Consider the following 20,437-nt stretch of genomic DNA (forward strand, 5'->3'; position numbering starts at 1 on the left):
CTTTCTGGACATGTCTCCTGCATACAGGGTCCACCCCAAACGCCACTATATCGTGAAGTGGAAGTTAGAGGGTTCGCATTCAAGAGACTGGCCAATCCAGGAAAGGTAGAGGGTGAGCTGAAGTCAAGGATGAAGTCAAAAGCAACACCTCCAGAGATGCACGCCTTCAGGCAGGTGCTTTGCTTCCCATCGCATGACCGTATTCTATTCATGGGCCTGGTTCTGATAAGACTAGATGCGATCGCCGGCCTCAAGGTCTCCAAACACCAGGCTCAAGACTACCGTCCCTCAATTTCACAAGCCCATGTTGAATGGTACAAAGACCCTGCGGCCCCCGCGTTGATCGCCCTGATTCTCGCTAACCATCTCTAGGCTTATCCTCCAAATTTCTCTGGAAGACACGGAGGTGGGTACGATCCTAGCGGTGGCACGTTTGTACAAGTACCGTCGTATCAGCAATCTTATCCGGTAGGCCTTTGCTCCAGTCCCCATAATTTATGACACCCGCGTAACGGCGTTCCTCAGACGCAATCACATCACTGCGGTGGAGGTGGTTACGACCCGAACAATACTACCCTGAAGCCTGCAGCAGTTGTACAGCACCAGCCGGTATCATACCCACAGCCCACTCTTGCACCTCAAGTATGTTTCCGCTCTTCCCTTCTTTATGATTTTCTGACAGATGCACAGGCACCAGTTGGATATTATCATCAGCCCTATCAACAGTATCAACAGCCGCCGCCCCAGCATTCCAACCAGCAGTCAAGCTTCATAAATCGACTGTGTGCTTGCTTTGCCTAGCATTACTTACGTGATGGCGAAGATGATCGGCAACGACACTCAGGCTTCCGTCCGCGAAGTTGCACCATATGGACATCCACCTGCCTCCCAAGACGACCATGAGGCCAACCAGAGGCGTCTAGGACAGTCAGTAATAGAGGTATGTGGGCTGGAATTCCAAGTACTGGGATCTTCTAACGCCATCCAGCGCAACGGATTGATAGCACCCAAGGGATACGCACATATCTTCTCCCCGTGGACTACAATAAAGTGGGAGCGCCCCAACTTCTACCGCAAGCCTGGTCTTGCGTACCAGAAGCTTGGTCAGAACCGACATCGAGACATCTTTGATCGCGAATGGACTGGCGACTACGATGACCGTTACATCTCATCTTGGGACGGAAAGGTGTCCAAGCTTGTCGTTCAAGCTGTCGATGATATCTACGAGAATAATACAGGATCTACCTACAGGCGAACCTTCGTCCGCAATGTTGCGCCTGTCTACATGCGATTAGCGAACTGGCCGTTCAACCACATCGACTTCTCGCGCCATGGCGGTAACATCCCTAACGAAGACCTTCCTATGCTTTGTCTCAAGTGGTTCGTCGCATCCTGCTTCATCACGATCTTTGTGAGTCCATTACATCCGCATTTTGATCACCCAGCTGATGGCGTCTAGATTTCCAGCCCAAGCCCCGCTGAGATCGCGTCTCGCAACGGTGGAAGCTACGATGGCCTGCCATACCAGTACTTCGGATATCCCAAGGTCGCCAAGAACGCGATCGAGATGCACAGGCCCCAAGGTCATGCTTCCAGCCAAGCCAATCCTGTTGCCGAACGTGTGTTGCGTCCTCGATATCTCTGCTTCTTGCGAGAGGCAGGAAGGCCGGCCATCATCACCAAGGTCGACGATTGGTAGGTCAATGATGCCGTACCTCTAATTCATCTCTGACGTTTGCAGGCTGGCTCAACATGATGCTCACGATCTCTCGTACGTTTTCATCGCATATACAGCTGAGCAGTTCAACACTCCCGAGGATTTGGGGGTTTTACATCAAATGGCTGACGTAGCGGCGCGCAATGCCGGCGTTATTGCGTATTGGGTGGGGTGCTCTTGCATGCCCGACAACCAGCTCGAGGAAGATGTAAGCACATAACCCAGTCAACATGGTTGTAGCTTCGCTAACGACTCTCGGAGGTCTACCGAATATGCGACGTTATCCGAGGCGCGCAATCTCTCGCAATCGCTGTGTGCCCTCCAGTGAACAACCGCTATGAGATCAACACACCTGATCTCATGCTTCAGCAATGGGGCTACCGAGTGTGGACGTTCCCTGAAGTCCTCTTGGCGCCCGCTGGTAAAGACATCTGCGTCTACGTGCGCGACAGCGATCTGTCGCAGCCACTACAGGTGCCAAAGAACCAGTTCGCTGCCCGAGTCTGGCAGAATGATGCACACATCGCTCGTCAAGTAAGACGACCTCCGAAACTGACATTTACATAATAGCTAATCCCCGCAGCTCATCGACCATTACGAGGGAAACTTGATTCTCAGCCAGCTCGAGCTGGTCACGCTTGCTCTCGAATGCTTGCATAACCGCGATACCACCGAGCATCTTCCCGGAGATCACAGCTACGCATTGATGGGCTTGCTCCGTGTCAGGCCACAAATTGATCGCACGGACTCTGCTTTCCAGGCGTTCGCCCGGTATGTCTTGCATGAAATGCAGTCACTCATCGCATTGCTAACGCCTCGAAGACTGTCTCTTGCGAACGGCAGCGATCAGCTTCTCGAACGCTTGATCTGCATGCTGCCCAAACACCCAGACCAGCCTTGGCACTCCATGGACGATGCATATAATGCTAAGCTCTGGGACATACTGCCGCAGGATGTCGGCATTGCCGGTGTTGGAGAAGACGATAGCATCATTCTCGATGGTTGTCGTGCTGCAAACGTTCGGTGGAAGTCTTTCACACCTGTCGCTCACACTCGACGTGACTCCTGGAAGCGCTTCCTCGCGAAGGGCATGCTGCGTCTCAGCGGTGTCATTTTCATCGCTGCATGCGTGCTTGTCGCTTTCCCTGGCCCCACAAATACCATCGGCATTATCTTGCTACTATACTCCCTGGTGGTCATGGGCCTATCACCATGGCTTCTACGCCTTCTTTTCCTTGGCAAGTTCTGGGAACAGCAATGCTGGTTCTTCGGGTTCGAAGGGTACATGGACCTGGACACGATCGAGAGCCAGATCTTTGGTGGCAGGCTTGGGCGCATGAAGTGGACCGTATGTATGCTCTCGTCCTGTTAATGACGTCGTTCTAATCTTGTCGTCGCAATTCATAGGCAGCAGCTAGTCCCTTGTCGAGGCATCATCGCAATGTTCACGGCGAATGCGTTCCCGTTGATCCGACTTCCGATCCTGCTGTCGCAGCTCTCGTACAACGAGCGAAGACTGCTGGCCCAGGGGAGCAACGCGTCTTTACTCTCGTCGACACCGGCAACATGACTGCAACGCTCTTTCTCGCCGAGCGTCCACCCGTGTGCTTCCTCATGGCTGGCTCTGAAGGCGGTATGAAGCGCATCATCGGCTGTTCTTACGATTGGACTACCGCGACGATGTACAGAGAGACTGTTTTACGGATGGGGACCCAGTTCGAAGACAAGATGCAGCGTGTTGGTCGCGTGAAGATTGGCTTCAAGCGGAAGCAGCATCCTTTTGGACCATTCGATCAGGTTGGTGAGGCGGTAGGGAAGGAGATGCAGTGAAGCCCGCTTTTCTTATATCTTTTGTCTTTTGCGTCAGGCTACATTCGGCCATAATAGGAGTGATCGATGGCGGATCAGGTACTTTGGAGTCTTCGCGATATCCTTTTCTGCTCCAAGTGACCCAAGAATTTCATTGTCACCTTCATGGCCTTGCATCATTTAAAGATATTGTAAAATTCAATGCTATGTCGACGTCTCAAGCGTACTTGGGCCCTAGGTATAGTCTTGATCCGTGCGGCGAAGCACTCTGCTGGTGGTATCGATTAGACTCCTTCTCTAATGCAGTTAGCTCGACCCACACTTTCGCTACTAAAGAATACTCACCCCTCACTACTCCAAGTGTCGACGGAACTTCAGACTACTTGTCAGTGTTAGACTGAGCCAATAGATGTACATCAGGGTCCGTGGATAACCATCCGATTCGACTCGAAGTCCTCGCGAGAATGCATTGGCTATTCTTTCTTCTGTCGACAGCCTCTATGGCTAGTACATCATACGCAGCACCTTTCAATGGCCCGACTCCAGGTCTCTATGAGAACACAACAGTGATAGCCGACGCGGAAGTCAACGTGCCTTCCACCAAGTACGTTTGGTCTGGTCTGGGCGACTCATGGGCGGTAAGTACCTGAATTCGCGGTCGCATCGATCGTCGGAGACATTCGCTGAACCCTGGATAGAGCGGCGTCTCATACGGCTTCTTCGGATCTACCGACTACGACGGAAACATGGACCACTGCCTACGCATCAACCACGCCTACGCCCCACAAATGAGCCACGATAACTCCTGGATCCCCGAGGGCCGTGAACAAGAGTTCCACTTCCAGTCCTGCTCAGGCACTCGCTGGCGACAGATCGACGCCCAAGCCGCATCTGGGCCATATCCAGCTGAACGACGTCCCTGACAACGTCGACATGATCGTGTTGCAGGCCGGCGGTAACAATGCGAAGCAACATTGCGAACTTCGCTCGCGTCGCATATGCGTGCATATTCGCGCCGCAAGGAGCAGATTACGGTCCCGAATACCCCGATCCAAACGGTCAATGTGCTAAGGAACTCGAGGCTACGAAGCAGTACATTCTCGGTACAGGCCGCGACCAGCTTTTCCAAGACGCGCGGTGGATCGTCAATCAAGTCTTCGATCACCCCAAGGTGAAGAAGAACCCCAAGTTCCGGCTGTTCGTAGTTGGCTACTTCCAATTCTTCTTCGACGAGGGTGGCGAGGGCGACTGGTGCAGCAATGTGAGCTTCGGTCTGCGGTCTAGTGATCGTCCGAGGCTTAGTCTTGCTTTGCGGAAGCGCATTAGTGCGCTTATTCGCTATTTGAACAAGGCAATCGAGGACGGAGTCAAAGGAAGCTTCCACGCGGAGCGGGCGATCTTTGTCAATACTGACCAGAATCCTGAAGGTTACCGATTCTGCCAACCTGGTCACACTCTGTACGACCAATACTTCGGGGACAATGTGTATCTTTGGAACATGTCTCCTAGCGGTATCTTTAATTGGCAGGGCAAGATGGTGGGAAGTGTAGACGATGGCGATGGTAACGCAGAGGAAGGACGTCAGCCGACACAAGCTAAATTCGAGCACTGGCTCGGAACCGTTAGATTTACCGACGACCCTCGCGAGTACCACCTGAGATGCATCTACGATCTTGGTTACGGCAATCTGTCAGCGGCTGCAGATTCATCGGATGCAGCCTTACCAGCGAATGCACCTTCACCGGCACAAGAGTCACTGTCAGCGCATGCATCCCTACTGACAAACATTTCTCCGCCAACAGACACACTCCTACCAGCAGCCACGACCTTCCAGGTGGACGCAGCGCTGCCATCCAACAATCACGCGCCCGCCCTGACCACCGAAGCGCTGACGGCGACTATCACGATGATCACAACGACCATCATTATGACCTTTACAACGATGGAAGCACTATCGGAGACGCCCAAGATGATCGGAGGATAGATGACCACAGGGCATCGCTAGGAGGACACAGGCTGGGCTGAGGAGGAGGCGAGAAGGACAAGGTTTGGAAGGAACTGCTAGGAGGAGTATGGACATTTACTGAAGTCGGTCGTACAGGACCTTTTGCATCTCAGGGAGTCACGTGGCGTATTGTCATCCATGGTTATGATTTCATAACTGCCCACTCGTTGATGAATGCTGAGCAACACATGGATAGCATACACATACACACAATATTCTTAGCTGAGTTCTCCATTCTGCCAGTCGCTGTGCGCTTGAGCTGCCTTCCCCCATGCCAGCTCGCTTGTCATTACCCGTACCGCGACATCCTAATCGCCCTAAGCGACAGCAGTAACCTCCGTGGGAACAATGCTAAAGTTCACAGCCGGACCCAATCCAGTATGCTTAACGGTGTCATTGCCCGTGTACGTGTACGTCACTTCACCCCTACCACATGTCAGCTCCCTTGATTCTATTAACAAACCCTGTTCTATACTCACTGCATAAACGTGTACTGCACACTAACAGTCGCACCGACATCGATCCCGCGATTGAACTCTTGCGTCTGCACATCGCCCGGTACATCAATGCCAACTACACTGCAAGACTTATAGCCACCCTGGAGACTGGTGCCAGAGCAGAACTCTGCATCGAAGGCTGGTTGGTCGGAAGGACCGGCGGGTGCGGAGACGTTGAAGGAGTAGCGGCATGCTGATGCGGTGCAGACACTGCTGAAGTCGGTGACGTCCCAGGTCCAGTCTGCGCTTCGGGGAAGGGTTGCTGCGGACGCACTGATGGCGAGGAGGATGAGGGCAGTGATCTTGGAGAGCATCTTGAGTATGTGGTATGGCTTAGCCGGATGGGTGTATGAGAAGCTTGTTGGCGTTGTTGATGTTGATTTCTTCTTCAAAGAGACGACAAGGAGGCTTTATAGCTCTGCTCACCGTATATGGGGCCATCGTTGCGACACTATAGTTTATGTCGGTCCCGTGATGAAGCACCCGATGCTACGTTGCATAGCCACGGTGCTTCGAGGTATCTGAGGCAACGAATTCGGGTCGAGATCGGTTTCCGTGGTTCATGACGCCACTCGTATGCGCAAGGCTCCGCTGCAAGGGCACGCAAGTCATCGCTGTACCACAGCTACGGCGTTGCGGCATCAATTCTAACGATTGCCGCTTTGGGAGGGTTGATGGTTGTTCCACAGTGCTTACTGATGGTGACAAGCGTGGCAGCGGGTGCCAAGAAAGGAAACATGCAAGGATAGCTCAACTCCAAATTCCCAGTGACGCGTCCGTGGTTCGTATTCAGTCGCCGGAGAGTGCATCAGCATAGCCGACGGTGATGAGTTTGTTCTCGTATCCAGTATTGGCACCTCGCACCGCACCTCATGCAGGCACAGTCAACGTCTCGCCCATGGTACCCCTCTTCTTGCTCACTGGCGATCCCGTATAAACATGGCTATCGGTAACAGATCTCATCATGCCAGGACGTCGTTGTGTACTAGGCAAGTCGAATGGACTGGCATGGCCATGTGTGGATCCAGGTATAACAAATCTAGGTCTACTACCAGGTGTGGCAACTGGGTCCGCGGGTATCTCAAGAGGCGGAGGTTCCGCAAGCGGGTCGGAGAGAAAGAGCGCCAGGAGCTTTTCGACGATGTCTCGCATTCGGTCAGGCGTGGCATGTAGCGGCTTCTCGGACATGTGCTTTCTCTGCAGTATCGTCAGCGAGCGTCTCGGATGTAGGTTCACGCGTCTTACCAGTGCCAGTTGTGCACCCTTGAAGGTTTGGTGGTATATCAGCTTGTACTCGTCGTCTTTCGCCGCCTCTTCAGCGGCTGCTTCTTCACTGCGCTGCTGACTCTCTTCGGCACCAGCCACAGAGGCGCGGCGAGACCTGTTCTGTTTCCGCTGCTGCAAGCCATGCATGCGCATCGCTGCCATGACCACTTTGACCAGTGCGTCCTTGTTTCGCGACTCTGTTGTTGGCTCTTCAGGTTGTATGGGTACCGTAGCGACCTGTGACAGGTTCGATCGCCTGGCATGCGCGTCGGTTTGACCCTTTCGGCTGAGAGGCCTTGTATCGGAGGACATGCTCGGTGATCGCGAGAGTGGGCGCGAGGAAGGGCGGGCTAGATGGTCGGAAGCAGACGTTGGTCTGGAGTCGGAGAAAGACGAGGCTTTCAGATCGATAGAGAGCGACGACTTTCGGTGGCTGTATGCCTGCTGAGACTCGCTCACGCGGGCTGCTGCTGCTGCCGACACTGCTCTTCCACCTCTCCCTCGTGCCTTCTTGTTTGCAATGGTAGCTTCTTCGAATATATCTCGGGTGCGTCTGGGTGACGTCGGAGGCACATGAAAATCGTGCTGCGGCGGCAGGAATTGAGGCTCGGCATCTGTGGGCAAGTCGATGCTAGTAGCATGCAGAAGATCGGACGAAAGCGGCAGTGCGTGAATTCGAAGCTCGGGGAGTAACTCGGCGTGCGCATTGTCGACGTATGAGGACGAGGATGGTAGTGTGGGTAGCCCAGCTGTGGTAGGAGCGGCGATGGTGCCATAGAAGAGGATCTCAGTCACTCTAGGTTTTCGAGCTTCTCCCCCAGCCAACTGGACTTGTACAAGAAAACCGATTGGCGACTGTGATCGCGCAAGGTCCCACCATTCCTTCGCGGCAGTGTTGGGCGCGTCCGCCAACGTAGGCTTACTCAGCAGGACTGCCTCAAACCAAGCCTGAGTAGCTTCCTCTGTCGTCCATACGTCTAGACTGGGGCCGGCGGCAAGGTATAGTGGTATCTTGGCGGTATCGACCGTGGTGAGGAAGCGCAGAGCCGTCGCGGGGAGGGCTGGAGAAGACGTGACATTTTGCGACGCGAGGCCGACGTCTGTGGGGGGTTAACTACTGTATATTTCCGATGATAGATGATACGTACCTTTGATAACATTGCCGTCTGGTAGCAGAATATTTCCGCTCCAGATATCCGTCATTGCGGATGTTCATGCAAGTGTTCGGGTCAGGTAACGCGGGATGCAAGGCAATGACGCGCCCCTCGCGTTAGCCACGCGCGAGGGCACGTGCAAGATGCCAAAACCCACTCTCGTCATGACAACTCTTCTCCATCGCAGGTCGCATTCATTGTATATTTACAAAGGTCATAGAATGCTCTGACGTTTCCACATGCCATATCGACAGCATCCCATATCCCGACCGCGCCCCATATTTCAACATCATGCGGCGAGATGCCACCACAGTCACTTCCACCGCTCCATCCACTCACCCCACCACGCCCATCATAGCACACCCCAGCACCACCATAACAATCGCATACCCCCAATGATTCCACTCTCCCATGCCCGCCTCCTTCCCAACCACCCACCCATCTACGCCCCCGCAAGCACCTGCAGCCACAAGCACCAACCCCGCGCTGCGTCTCGTTCCATACCATGTCGTCGCAAAGATAGCAACGGCTACGAACACGTCTTTGGCGCCGTAGAGAACCATGACGCGCTCCATCATGACCCATTCAGAGGATGTGGTGGGGCTGTTGGTGAAGCCGTAAAGGGAGTAGCCTGTGCCGGGAAAGAACATGTAGGTCAGTCCGAAGGCGAGAAATGTTGCGCTGAAGAAGGTGGAGAGATAGCGGAGGGATGGGTGGTGGGAGAGTGGTGTCATGTTGGGTAGCTTAGTGGATTCGGAGGGTGTGTCGAGGCGGCTCACACGGGAAGAAAGGTAAGAGTGAGTACTGTTCGCGTGCGATCAGAGGGACTGCGACTCTTGATTCCACGTTCTAGTACAGTACATGCTGCTTTCTATATTCGCATCTTGTCTAAAGCGCCGAAACTAAACAACGCGGTTCTCGGGTTCCGAGCGGACCGCATCCCGTAAGCCACAAAACTTGTGCTTCCAACGGCGCCCTTCGATCACGTCTTGTGACATGTTGGAAACTAGTGGAAGGGCGCTGTTCGTTCGCGCATCGCTATCTTGCATGTCTTTCACTCAGCGTTATCTCATTCTCATGGCATCCCTCTAACATTCCTCTCCCATTCCACTCCAACCTCTTCTTCCCTTTCCCCTTCCACCTCCTTCCTCTTCCGCTTCCCAACCTCCCATACCTCTTCCTTCATATGTTCCGACAAACAATCCATCAACTTCATCATCCAATCAGGCTCATCTTCGTGCTCTTCGAAGAGTGCCCACCAATTCTTGATCACGCCCTCCCTGAGCAGACTCTCTAGTTCATCATTTCGTTAGCAAAAGCCGGCTACTTGCTTATTCTAGCTACTCGCTATACACCTACGTTATACTAAAAAGATATTCTAAGTAGCTATAATTATTTGCAAGCGTATATAAATTAATACACTAAATAATCTTACAACAATTAATTTTGTTAGTAGCTGTACAGCCTTATTTCCTCGATTATCTAGTGTTTAGCGGGTAGCTCGGAACGCGAACTAGCCCGTCACGCGAACGCCCACTGAAGCCGAAGTAACCGGAACCGTCGGATTATCGATCGCTACTGTAAATAAGCTGTATAGCGATGTTTGCGATGTTGCTAGAGTTAGCAAGGCTACTCGCAAGCCAGTTTCTAGAGTATGCTATCATAACTACCACGTCAGTCTGTATTTCGTGTTTCTCGAGGTGCATGTCCGCGGGATCGACCGTCTCCTCTAGGCGCGGAGGTATCGTCAAAACGCGGACGGAACACGTTGGTGTATCCAATCACGACAACATGCTAAGATGTCTACCTCCGAAGGTATCTCAGCAAGTCGCTCCCACTCCAGCAAACACTAATTGCCAGGATTGACAAGGCCCGGACCGTAACGTCACCATGCTAGTGCGCCCACTTGCACATTGGCCCACCTTCGTTACGTCCGTATCATGGAGCGATTTCCCCACAAGTACTGCTTGGCACACTGACGTTCAAGCCAAAACACTAGTCCCATGTCCTTTTTTTACGTCCGTAATTCGAAGCTTCCGACCAACCGGACCAATTTCTTCACAACAGCAGGCTCGGCAGCGATATACCGGAACCTTACGCGGACAAGCCAAATTACTCTGGATAACTTTCAATATCAACAGCGAGATAATAGTGCCGAAGAAGTAGTCTGTTGAGCTCTCTTCCATAGTGGCTCGCAGATTGTACGCGTCAATCATGAATCAAGTACAAGCATCATAGCTAGACAGGGTGTCTACTCAGGTATATAGATCCGCTTTCTCCTCTCTCTGCTTGCTACACCAGACTTCCATCTCATGATCTCAAACATACAAATACGCTTCCAAGAGATTCTTCAGATACTATTTGATTCTATTCCAATATCCAAACCTCAGAAAAGATGCCCGGAATCAATGTGACCGAGACGATATTTCCCGACTACCTCATCATTGGTGCAGGCTGCGTGGGCATGAGCTTCGCCGACTACCTGGTCACTGAAACAAAGGCTACACTAGCCATTGTCGACAGTTATGCCCGTCCGGGAGGCCATTGGACACTCGCGTACCCATTCGTCACTCTCCATCAGCCCTCCGAAAGTTATGGCGTTAGCTCTCGAAAGCTCGGTGATGGCAAAATCGATAAAGCTGGCCTGAACAAGGGCTATTTCGAGTTGGCAACGGGTGACGAAATTGTTGGGTATTACAGCAGAGTCATGCATGATACTTTCATCCCATCCGGTCGGGTTTCGTATTACCCACTGCACAAATATATCAGCGACGGAGAGTTCCAATCAATCACCACAGGAAAACGTTTCCGAATCGGACCAAACACACGCATTGTGGACACTTCGTATTCCAAGGTCACGGTTCCTTCCATGCGTCCACCTCACTACGAAATCTCGGACAAAGTCAACATTACTACGCCCAACGGCTTGACGACAATGAAACGACCTTACGGCGCCTACACCTTAGTCGGAGCCGGCAAGACCGCATTCGACTCCTGCATTTGGATGCTAAATCAGGGCATTGACCCAAAGAATATTCACTGGATCATGCCGCGCGACGCCTGGTTACTGGAACGCGGTTACCTCCAGCCACCAGAGGCTACTCCTAACCCTGAAGAGCAGCTAGCAAAGAAGGGTGAAATCTTCATGGAGTCTACAACAACCCAGGAAATCTTTGAGCGCATGGAGGCAGCTGGGTACGCGGTGCGTATGGATAAGAACGTGCGGCCTACAATGATGAAGATTGCGATTCTCTCAAAGGCGGAGATGGAACTGGCCAGGACCGTAAAGAACATTATACGCCTAGGACATGTTACACGCATCGATGAAGACAAGGTCACTTTGGAGAAGGGCACGTACAAGCCTGTGCCTGACACTCTCTATATCGACTGCAGCGCGTCCGGTTTCCCATACCGGCCCGTTGTTCCCATTTTCAAAGGCAGCACTATTACGGTTCAGAACGTCAAGTTCGCCCAGCCGGCATTCAGCGCCGCTTTACTTGCACTCATTGACACTACGTACGACAGTGATGAAAAGAAGAATTCGCTCTGCGAGCCCGTCCCATTCTGTGGCAAGCCGGAGGATTTTACAGCTACCTTTTTGACTGGCATTAAGAACAGGCTGAAGTGGTTCGAGGAGCCTAAGATTATGGCCTGGACGGAGAAGACTCGTCTCGATTTCCCTATCTTAGGTCCGCCGCCGAGGGATCCTAAAGCTGCTGCTGCTCACAACGCTAGTGTTCCGCAACAGCTTGAGGCTCTTAGCGGTAAGCTAGAGAAAATCGTTAGAAACGACACCGTAGTTGCACCCTACCTCTAAGCGAATGCCTAGATTTCTACTGCGATTTAAAATTAGCGCAGGTTCTACTCTCTATTTATTGCGTTAGCGCAGGTCTTATTTTTCTATTCTTACCTCTCTTTTCTTCTTTACTATAATCTACCTTCTACTCCATTCTTACCTTTTCTACCTTCTCTACTACCTCTCTACTATCTTACTGCGCGCTATAACGCTCTCTACACTCTTTTTTATAATGTTAAAACTTATTATCTACTTTTATAAATACAGTTACTTTGTTGTTGATCCTCTCTCACATGGTTCTGCATGTCTTTTCTTGCGAAAAGGACCAATCAGCCTTTTTCAGGCTGACGAATTGATACCTTACGAAGGATCTCGCCAATACTACAACTCTGTTTCCTACCTGGACCCTAATGTCACCGACTACTTTCGCCCTTTTGAAGCTCTCGGAGTCGGACATTGTACTGGTGGGATCGGTGGTCAGCCAAGCGGAACATTTGACGCCATGCGCGCCTGGGTTGAAGAGGGTATTGTGCCTGATTCATTGGTTGGAACGAATGCCAAGAACCAAACAAATCTAACTTGCCCGTACCCGCAGAGGCCTGTTTTCAAGGGCAACGGCACACAGTTTAGTTCAGAGGATTTTCAGTGTCAATATCTCGGCAGAACAGAGTTTTAAATGCTATTGAACATAGTAGTATTATGAAAATTGAGTGTTATAAGCGACAAAAAAGGAGTCCTCCTTGAACCAAGGAATCGGGGCTAAACACGCACCGACAGCCACGTCAGGAAGAGGTGACCAGTGCGAGGCACACTAGGGTCACGTGACGTGCCATCACGCCAAGACAGAGCCATCAGTGATGGCAGAGCCGATATGTGATGGCAAGTCGAACATCTGATGGCAGGAACAGACTGCAATAAGTATGTAAGATGGATGGATTTCATTACCATACTTGGTGTGGTTAACTCAAATACTTTATCTCTTACACAGATTGTTAGCTAGTTATCCTATTGTATGTAGAATTAGTATTGTTTACCTATTAGTTAACATTGATAACTCTTTTCTACCTAAGCCTTCCATACGATACCTCACGGAATACCGCTTCAGTCTCCCTCGCCTTAGTACGGACCGAGCCTAGAGAAGCATAGCCGAGTCGTCAAGCTTGTTGTAGTATTCGTCAGCTTTGCGCCACGCCGCGCGCAAGTTAATAGCAAGATGATCTTCGAGAGCCTCCGCGTGAGCGTTAAAGTCGACGAGACTATATGGGTGAGCACGCGTTTCGAGTGAGCTAAGGACATATTCCATCACAGATATGACCTCATATACTGCACCAAACTTGCCAGTTCTGCCACGCACTTCAAGACGCTAAGTTGCAAGCTTTATCGGCTCTAAATAGACCTGGTACTAGACGATTATAGCCCAATCAGCAGCTGTCAGCCCATTTAATCTCATCCAGTCAGGCGCTTCGGGCGGCTTGTTGTAGTGATGCTCGGCGTATAGATTGTACGCGGCTTGAAGCTTTGTAGCGCGTTAAAAAGCCGAATAGTATGAGTTCCAACGCGTAACCGCTGGCTTCACCAGCTCAACCATCTGAAGCCTCTCATCGCTTGGCAGCTTGGCGTTGGCCTCCCCTTATTTCTGGCGGAAAAGGTCGTACTGTTGCGGTGTTTTGATGTAGTTGATTATATCAATCAGTACATCCAATGGATCATGTTGACGCTATTGCTGCATGTAGTCTTCCTCAGTACTATAGTGCTCTTGAGCGTTTTGATAGGCGTCTTTATCAGCCCCACGTATAACTTTCTGGCCGATGAGGTTGAGGGTGTGACAAGTACAACGAAGGCGTCGGTGTGCTGGCTCAAAGGCGTAGTCGCTAGCGATTGCGGTGATCGCGGTATCGTTGTTGGCGGCGTTGTCAAGCACAAAGTAGCCCAACTTATCGTGAGTTACATCGTGTGCTTTGAGCGTTTGAACGATGGTTTGAGCGATAGCTTCGCCTATATGAGCGCCTGCGAGCTGAGGTAGGTCGATGGGTAAGTCATGAATTACTCCATCCACGTCAGCAACGTGAGCGATGACACCAGAGAAGCCACGTTTGCCGCCCTTTGTTGTCCAGCCGTCGAAGCTTACATGTATCTTACTGATAGCTGACGACAGCATGTTGATAACTTGAGGCTGTAGGTGCTTGTAGAGCATCATGACGAATGTGGCAACGCTTATTTTACTCACCCATAACGCTGCCTCACCCTCTGGGTTAAGATAATTTACAAGCTCTCGAAAACGCGGCGTCTCGATTTCGCGCAGTGGGTGATTATTGAACCTAGCGAATTTCGGAGAGGGTACGATGACTAAGGGGTAGATAATGATTGAGAGGATAGTGAAGGGGGTGGAAAGGTATGCGAGAGCAAGTAGTCTGGTGAGAGCGTATGATGACATGATGTAACGTAATCTGCGTTGTGCGATATGGATCTCCGTGAGCAATAGGTGTTGCTATAGCTATAACCCGTGAGCTTGAGTTTGCTACATACTCTTATCAAGCCAAATAGATCAAAGAGCTCAACAAGTCAGCCCAAACGCAAAGCCGCTCTCCGAAGAAGACAGATCATGAGAGAAACATGTTTCGTTATTCACATCAAATATCAAACTGCAAACTAGAAGATGGATTGAATGCCAGAAGACCCTGTTCTACTGTTGACGTTGCCTCAAATCATCAGCGAACAAGGAGCCAACAAACCCCCTCTTCTGCTGTCGCACCCATAAAGACTGTCTAATGAGGAACTGTTTCCTCAACCGACTACCACCACCGACAACGGCTCACAAAGGTACCCACCCACCGCAGTCAAACCATCCAGTAACCTTACTCTTACCCATCGCCACGCAGTCGATCAAGAACGCAATGCAATCCACACCTCTCCACCGCATCCTCTTCCTCTGTATCGCCCTCCTCTGTCAAATCTTCTTCCTCCTCATGTTCATCTACCTCTACTTCAATCCGAACGCAGGAGTCACTCTATATGCGTTCCTTGTCTTCGCTATATTCGCTCTCACCATCTACGCCCTAGTTAGTGACATGTTAGAGGTTGAAGAACTGCACGGTCAGCTTCTCGACCTTTTGGACACAATCCGGGAAGTCACCGCGGAGGGAAACGAGGGATGAGATTAGGGGAAGTGTGCGGGGACCATGGGAAGGGGTACACGTGCGCGGAGACGAGATACATGGTCGTGGTGGCGTTGAGACAAACTTGGCCTTTTGTGTTTAGGAAGATGCTCATGTTCTACTAGCAATCCTCCCCATTTCCTGTAAAGCAACGCTCTTGAGATAGCACTTCCAATCCTTCCTTCTATCCTTTTTGCCTATTTTTCCCTCCACACCCCCTCGTACACATGTGTAAAACGTCTTCGTATTCCGCTATTCGAACCTCTCCCAAACATTCGTCCACTGCCTCTACTACATCCACCTCCCCAATATGCCCTCTATCTCGAGCCGATCCTGCATGTCCGCCACTATCACCATATTCCTTCCGACGAGATACAGGAGAAAGATGATAACAACATTAGCCGCAACGACTTTGACAGCGTACCTGCGCTTCCTAGTAGTGTTGAGATACTTGTAAAAGATCTTGCGGAAGATCAAAGCGAGAAGAATGGTTGCAATGAGTGAGGGGAGTTGTTGGAGGATGCGGTAGTGATAAGATGGCATCTTGCGGTGGGGTTCGGGTGGGGTGGCAATATGTGTTCCTGACTTGTGTGTTGATGTCTCAACGTTCGATATTCGATATTCGGTGCTAGGATGGCGGATGCGCTGGATGAAGATACCCGGTTGAGCGCTTGCTTTTGTAGTCACCATCTTGGTAGAACATTGGCCGAGCTTGTTCGTCTTGATCGATGTAAAACTTTGTCTGAGATTGCGTCGACGTGTCGCAAAACTGTCTTTGGGTGTTTGGCTCGAGATGGGACGTGGAGTAAGACATACTGAGCGGCTATGTTTTACCAGAGGGAAACATGTTGAGATGACTCGTCCTGGTATGGTGCTATGTGTAAGACATCGTATACCACGATGCGAACCTACACGGCCATACCAAGGCCGCACCCCTCGCCGTCTTCCCTGCCATCTCTCGTCCAACCCTTCCCGACCTCTCCATAACTCAAGCCATGAAGACCGTCGCGACAACAACACCAACACTGACACCAACCACAACATACCAGCCCTTCTCTACTCTTGCACCCGCCCCCGTCGTCGTTGAAGCCGGAGCCTCAGTCGCATCAGACGCACTAGTTGACGCCGTCGACTGTGCGCTGGTAGTCGATACAGTCAACTCCGCAGTACTCGCATCAGGTGACGTCGTCGACTCTGCGCTGGTAGGCGACGCTGAAGACGAAACAACACTCGCATCAGGACCTGGCGTAATGCTAGAAGACAGCATGCTAGTCGATGCGGTAGCTCCACTCGCGTCCCCAACATACGCCTCAGACGACGAGCTTTCCACGCTTGTGATCTGCGTCGGCGTCGACATTGGCGTTACTGAGACGGACTGCATGCTGACCACCAGCGTTAACGTTGAATTGATAGAGTTGGAATCAGAAACAGAGCAGAGCGCCTGATTATTCTCGTCTGTTATGCAGATTTCGTCGCTGGTGCAGCACAATTGGGCGGCGTAATCACATGCCGTACCGCCGTTGTCGCATGTTTGCGCTGAGGCGACGCTGAGGCAAGCGAGAAGGAGGGGTATTGCAGATATTGAGAGGGTGAAGTGCATGGTGAGTACTAGTCGCTGGAGGGGTGCTGGACGGTGGTGTTTTGGGTAGGAAGGCGGTGTCGCGTTCAGGTCTTTCGCGTCTTGTTGTTTGTTGGGGTAGCATTTAAACAGACGCCGCCGAATCCTTGAGTCGGCCAGACTAACCCCATCTGCCGTATCTCATATTGCACATCTCCCTAGCCTAATCTTCAGGGCTTCGCGCTCGAGCTTCAAGTCTTTCCCGGGAAGGACTTTGGGTCTGTATACTAGTGGGTTGGTAACTCAACCATGCCCATGTGATGGATTGTCAAGGCTGTCCGCTAGGATGGTTGGTCGTCTCTAAAATCAACTTATTCTGACTTTGTAGTCAGCTACACTTGAACATCTTATCTTGCATTTCGACGAATACCAGTGAGGAAAAGTTGAGTCGTGATGAGATTAGGACGATATATTTCATAACCGCTACTCTACCTCCACTCCACCACCACCACCTCTAAGCCATCCCCTCCTCCTTCCTCTGCGCCTTCCTCTCCTCAATCGCCTCTCTCCATTCTCTACCCTTCACAGCAGTCAACCACGTCGCACCCGCGCCCGCTACCAAAAAGCCCGCGCTGATGGTACTGAACCAGCCCACGCCGATAGCTCTAACGGCAGGAAGACAAACCGCCGACCCACCCGCCGCAAACATATACCGCATAAAATAATTCCCCGCCACAACCTCCGCACTCCTGCCCTGCATAACATCCAAACAATACGTATTCAAACTGGGGAAACAAAACAGTTGCGCCACACCTTGGAGAAACATCATTACAACAGGCAGCGCGATGCCGCCAACCCTTTTCTCGACGCTCCACCCGTAGATCAGCATGCAGGCGGGAATGACGACCCCGAGGAAGAAGACGCAGGAGCGGAGGCGGTCTTCGGAGACGCGGTGGCCGCGGAGAAGGATGTATTTCTTGACAATGTGGTCGGCGTAGCGGCCGCCGAAGAAGGTGCCCAGGAGGTAGCCGCAGCCGGGGGCGATGTAGAAGAGGCCGGATTGGAGGGGGGATTGGAGATCGAAGCGTGGGTTTAGTACGTAGCGGATTGGGGTTAGGAGGGAGTACATATTCCACACGAGACTACTACTCGCCAGTGCCGTTAAGAGGATATTCGGGTACCGGTATAGTTTCACCACACGGAAAGGGTTTAGCCACTGCCACATTTTGTGTGCGCGTTCTTTGGTGGGAAGGCCTTCGAGCTCATCCGCACGCTTTTTGTGGATGGTTTCGGGTTGCAGAAAGAAGCAGAAGAGGGTTGCGGCGCCGGCGAGGGCGGTTTGCAGCCAGAAGATGTCGCGCCAGGAACGGAATGTTACGATTATGCCGCCGATGAAGGGGCCGAGGGCGGGGCCGATGAGGGTGCCGCTGAGGAACCAGCCTAGGGCTGTTGCGCGTTCGGTCTAGGTGGGTGTTAGTAGGGGAGATGATGGGGGTGTGTGAGAGCTTTGATGTAGGCGAGTGTTATACACAGCGCTCTTGGGTTGACCCGGACAAGACTAGATCAGAAAAGGTGTACATACCGGTTTATACACATCCCCAATAACCGCACTCCCAATCACCAAAAACGCCGTCCCCTGAAACGCAGTCAAAATCCTAAACACAAAAAAACTCGCCAAATTCGGCGCCAACGCCGTCCCAATCGAAAACGCAGTAAACAACCCCGCGCTCACAACACTAACCCACTTCCTACCATAGATATTCCCATACGGACCGTAGAAACAAGGCGACAGGCCCATGAAAAGCATATACAAAGCGTTGGACACATTGATAATACTCCCATCTGTGTTAAACGTCTCCGCTACTTCAGGAACAGCAGACAACACCGTGGTACTCGATATCGGAGCCAGGAAACTGCAAAAAGAGACTACGGCTACAATGACCATTTTGCGGCGCTCGGTGAATTTGTTGTAGATGACGTCGTTGTCGCCGGTGGCGATGTATTGGACGTTGGCCATGTCGTGGTGGCTGACGGAAGAGACTGTGCGTTGGAGTTGGAGACGGTCTTGGTCGTTTTCATTGCTGCGTGGTTGGGGGATGATGGATGCGTATTCGGTCGTCTTTTCAGGTTCGGCAAAGGAGGAGTTGGTGGGGAGTTGTTGGCCAGCGGGTGCTGAGGAGGATGTGGAAGAGGGTGCCATTTTGTGTACTCATAGAAGGCGAGATGGTAGAATAGATACTAGATTTGGTGAAGGAGTCGGGAAGGGACTCGTGCTGCAGGTTAGAGTGTTTGCAGCGACATTCGAGGTGTTGGAGAATGAAGAGGAGAGGGAGCAAGTGACGAGAGACGTTAGATATGTTCACGATTAGAGTACATGTTGGGCTATCTTGGTGCATTAGCGCTCCTGCAACGGCTTCATATCCGCGGGTGGGGACTGTCGCTGCCCAAGGAGCGTCTTTTCCGTGAAGATTTTCGCCTACATCGTGTCGAGAGGTTATATCCGGTGAGTGGAGTAGCCGACATGGGTGTCGGGCTAAGAATGTCCGGTCGGAAACTTTGCCGCCGTCCATGGAAATGCTCCGAAGTATGCTGCATGCGCGTACCAAGTATCTTCTCGAAGACGACGATACACTAGTAGAGTGGTTGTAAGATAGTGCACGCCTTATGAGTGCTAGCCAATACTGACCTCGGCACATGACTCCTTGGCACACCAGACTTTCACATGCATGATGCAGACGACCATCTCGAGTGAGCTCAGGCGAAGAGCCCGCAAATATATACGTGTATTCGTAAGCCATGCGACAGGCCAAATTTGTACGGTGAAAGATTCTAGATAACCCAAACGTCGATCTTGCCGTGAGATCTCGTGTCCAGAACGCCGATGATGCAGTTGCGCTTTTCAAGCAAAGTAACCCTCTCCCAGCTCATATGCTGAGCTTGTCTAGACTCAGGCGGTCGGCGCTTCTGTGTCGCTTGACCATGCCCAGCTTGTAGAACTTCTCCTCGCCCGTCGCTGTTCGCCCGCCGATGTACCACTTCTCGGCGCCCATGGCTTCGTGGAAGCCTTCGGATGAGCTGTCGGAGCCCCGCCTACCTCGACGCGACGTGCCTGGTATTGGAAAGGCTTGGGCTTTGGGGGATGTGGAGCGGTTGTAGGGGGCGGTGTGTTGTCGGGTGGGTTGGAAGTGGCCTGTCGCTTGGACGGATACGGTTGTCGCACCGGGCGATGGTGAACGCGTCTTTGTAGTGATGGTCCGTGACGACGCGGCTGTTGTGTCGACGGTGTTGTTTTGTTGTGATGTAGTGTTTTGCGAGTACGAGGCCACAGACGCTGCTTGGGAGGCTGTGGTCTTCTGGAGGCTGGGCTGTTGCGCGCGGAAGGCAGCGAGGAAGCCGCCGAAGAACGGGCGGTTGGTGGTCATGGTGGTGGTGGAGCGTGTCTGATCTGGTGAGGGTCGCTGGTGGCTCTGGGGCATAAGA

General features: G+C 52.0%; 7 protein-coding genes across 7 annotated transcripts; 3 read left to right on the forward strand and 4 right to left on the reverse strand.

Annotated features, from left to right (window-relative positions):
* Positions 1 to 823: 823 nt before the first annotated feature.
* Positions 824 to 3,547, forward strand: J4E90_008379 (uncharacterized protein; the record flags this gene model as incomplete). Its single annotated transcript, XM_051437907.1, has 8 exons — positions 824 to 940; positions 989 to 1,411; positions 1,460 to 1,695; positions 1,742 to 1,925; positions 1,979 to 2,251; positions 2,301 to 2,488; positions 2,540 to 3,065; positions 3,125 to 3,547. The coding sequence occupies 8 exons, from the start codon at positions 824 to 826 to the stop codon at positions 3,545 to 3,547; spliced, it is 2,370 nt and encodes a 789-aa protein (XP_051287906.1).
* A 940-nt stretch (positions 3,548 to 4,487) lies between these two features.
* On the forward strand, positions 4,488 to 5,510 carry J4E90_008380 (uncharacterized protein; the record flags this gene model as incomplete). Its single annotated transcript, XM_051437908.1, has 1 exon — positions 4,488 to 5,510. One exon carries the CDS (start codon positions 4,488 to 4,490, stop codon positions 5,508 to 5,510), a length of 1,023 nt encoding a protein of 340 aa, XP_051287907.1.
* Positions 5,511 to 5,848: 338 nt separating this feature from the next.
* J4E90_008381 (uncharacterized protein) lies at positions 5,849 to 6,342 on the reverse strand (the record flags this gene model as incomplete). The annotated part of the gene is made up of 2 exons (XM_051437909.1): positions 5,849 to 5,957; positions 6,011 to 6,342. 2 exons carry the CDS (start codon positions 6,340 to 6,342, stop codon positions 5,849 to 5,851), a joined length of 441 nt encoding a protein of 146 aa, XP_051287908.1.
* Positions 6,343 to 6,898: 556 nt separating this feature from the next.
* J4E90_008382 (uncharacterized protein) lies at positions 6,899 to 8,497 on the reverse strand (the record flags this gene model as incomplete). The annotated part of the gene is made up of 2 exons (XM_051437910.1): positions 6,899 to 8,394; positions 8,443 to 8,497. 2 exons carry the CDS (start codon positions 8,495 to 8,497, stop codon positions 6,899 to 6,901), a joined length of 1,551 nt encoding a protein of 516 aa, XP_051287909.1.
* A 2,346-nt stretch (positions 8,498 to 10,843) lies between these two features.
* Positions 10,844 to 12,265, forward strand: J4E90_008383 (uncharacterized protein; the record flags this gene model as incomplete). The annotated part of the gene is made up of 1 exon (XM_051437911.1): positions 10,844 to 12,265. One exon carries the CDS (start codon positions 10,844 to 10,846, stop codon positions 12,263 to 12,265), a length of 1,422 nt encoding a protein of 473 aa, XP_051287910.1.
* Positions 12,266 to 17,471: 5,206 nt separating this feature from the next.
* J4E90_008384 (uncharacterized protein) lies at positions 17,472 to 19,157 on the reverse strand (the record flags this gene model as incomplete). The annotated part of the gene is made up of 2 exons (XM_051437912.1): positions 17,472 to 18,419; positions 18,894 to 19,157. 2 exons carry the CDS (start codon positions 19,155 to 19,157, stop codon positions 17,472 to 17,474), a joined length of 1,212 nt encoding a protein of 403 aa, XP_051287911.1.
* Positions 19,158 to 19,881: 724 nt separating this feature from the next.
* J4E90_008385 (uncharacterized protein) lies at positions 19,882 to 20,379 on the reverse strand (the record flags this gene model as incomplete). Its single annotated transcript, XM_051437913.1, has 1 exon — positions 19,882 to 20,379. The coding sequence occupies one exon, from the start codon at positions 20,377 to 20,379 to the stop codon at positions 19,882 to 19,884; it is 498 nt and encodes a 165-aa protein (XP_051287912.1).
* Between the last annotated feature and the right edge of the window lie 58 nt (positions 20,380 to 20,437).

Source organism: Alternaria incomplexa (genome assembly GCF_024043165.1).
Source record: "Alternaria incomplexa strain BMP 0042 chromosome Unknown scaffold_13, whole genome shotgun sequence".
NCBI classification, from domain to species: Eukaryota; Fungi; Ascomycota; class Dothideomycetes; order Pleosporales; family Pleosporaceae; genus Alternaria; species Alternaria incomplexa.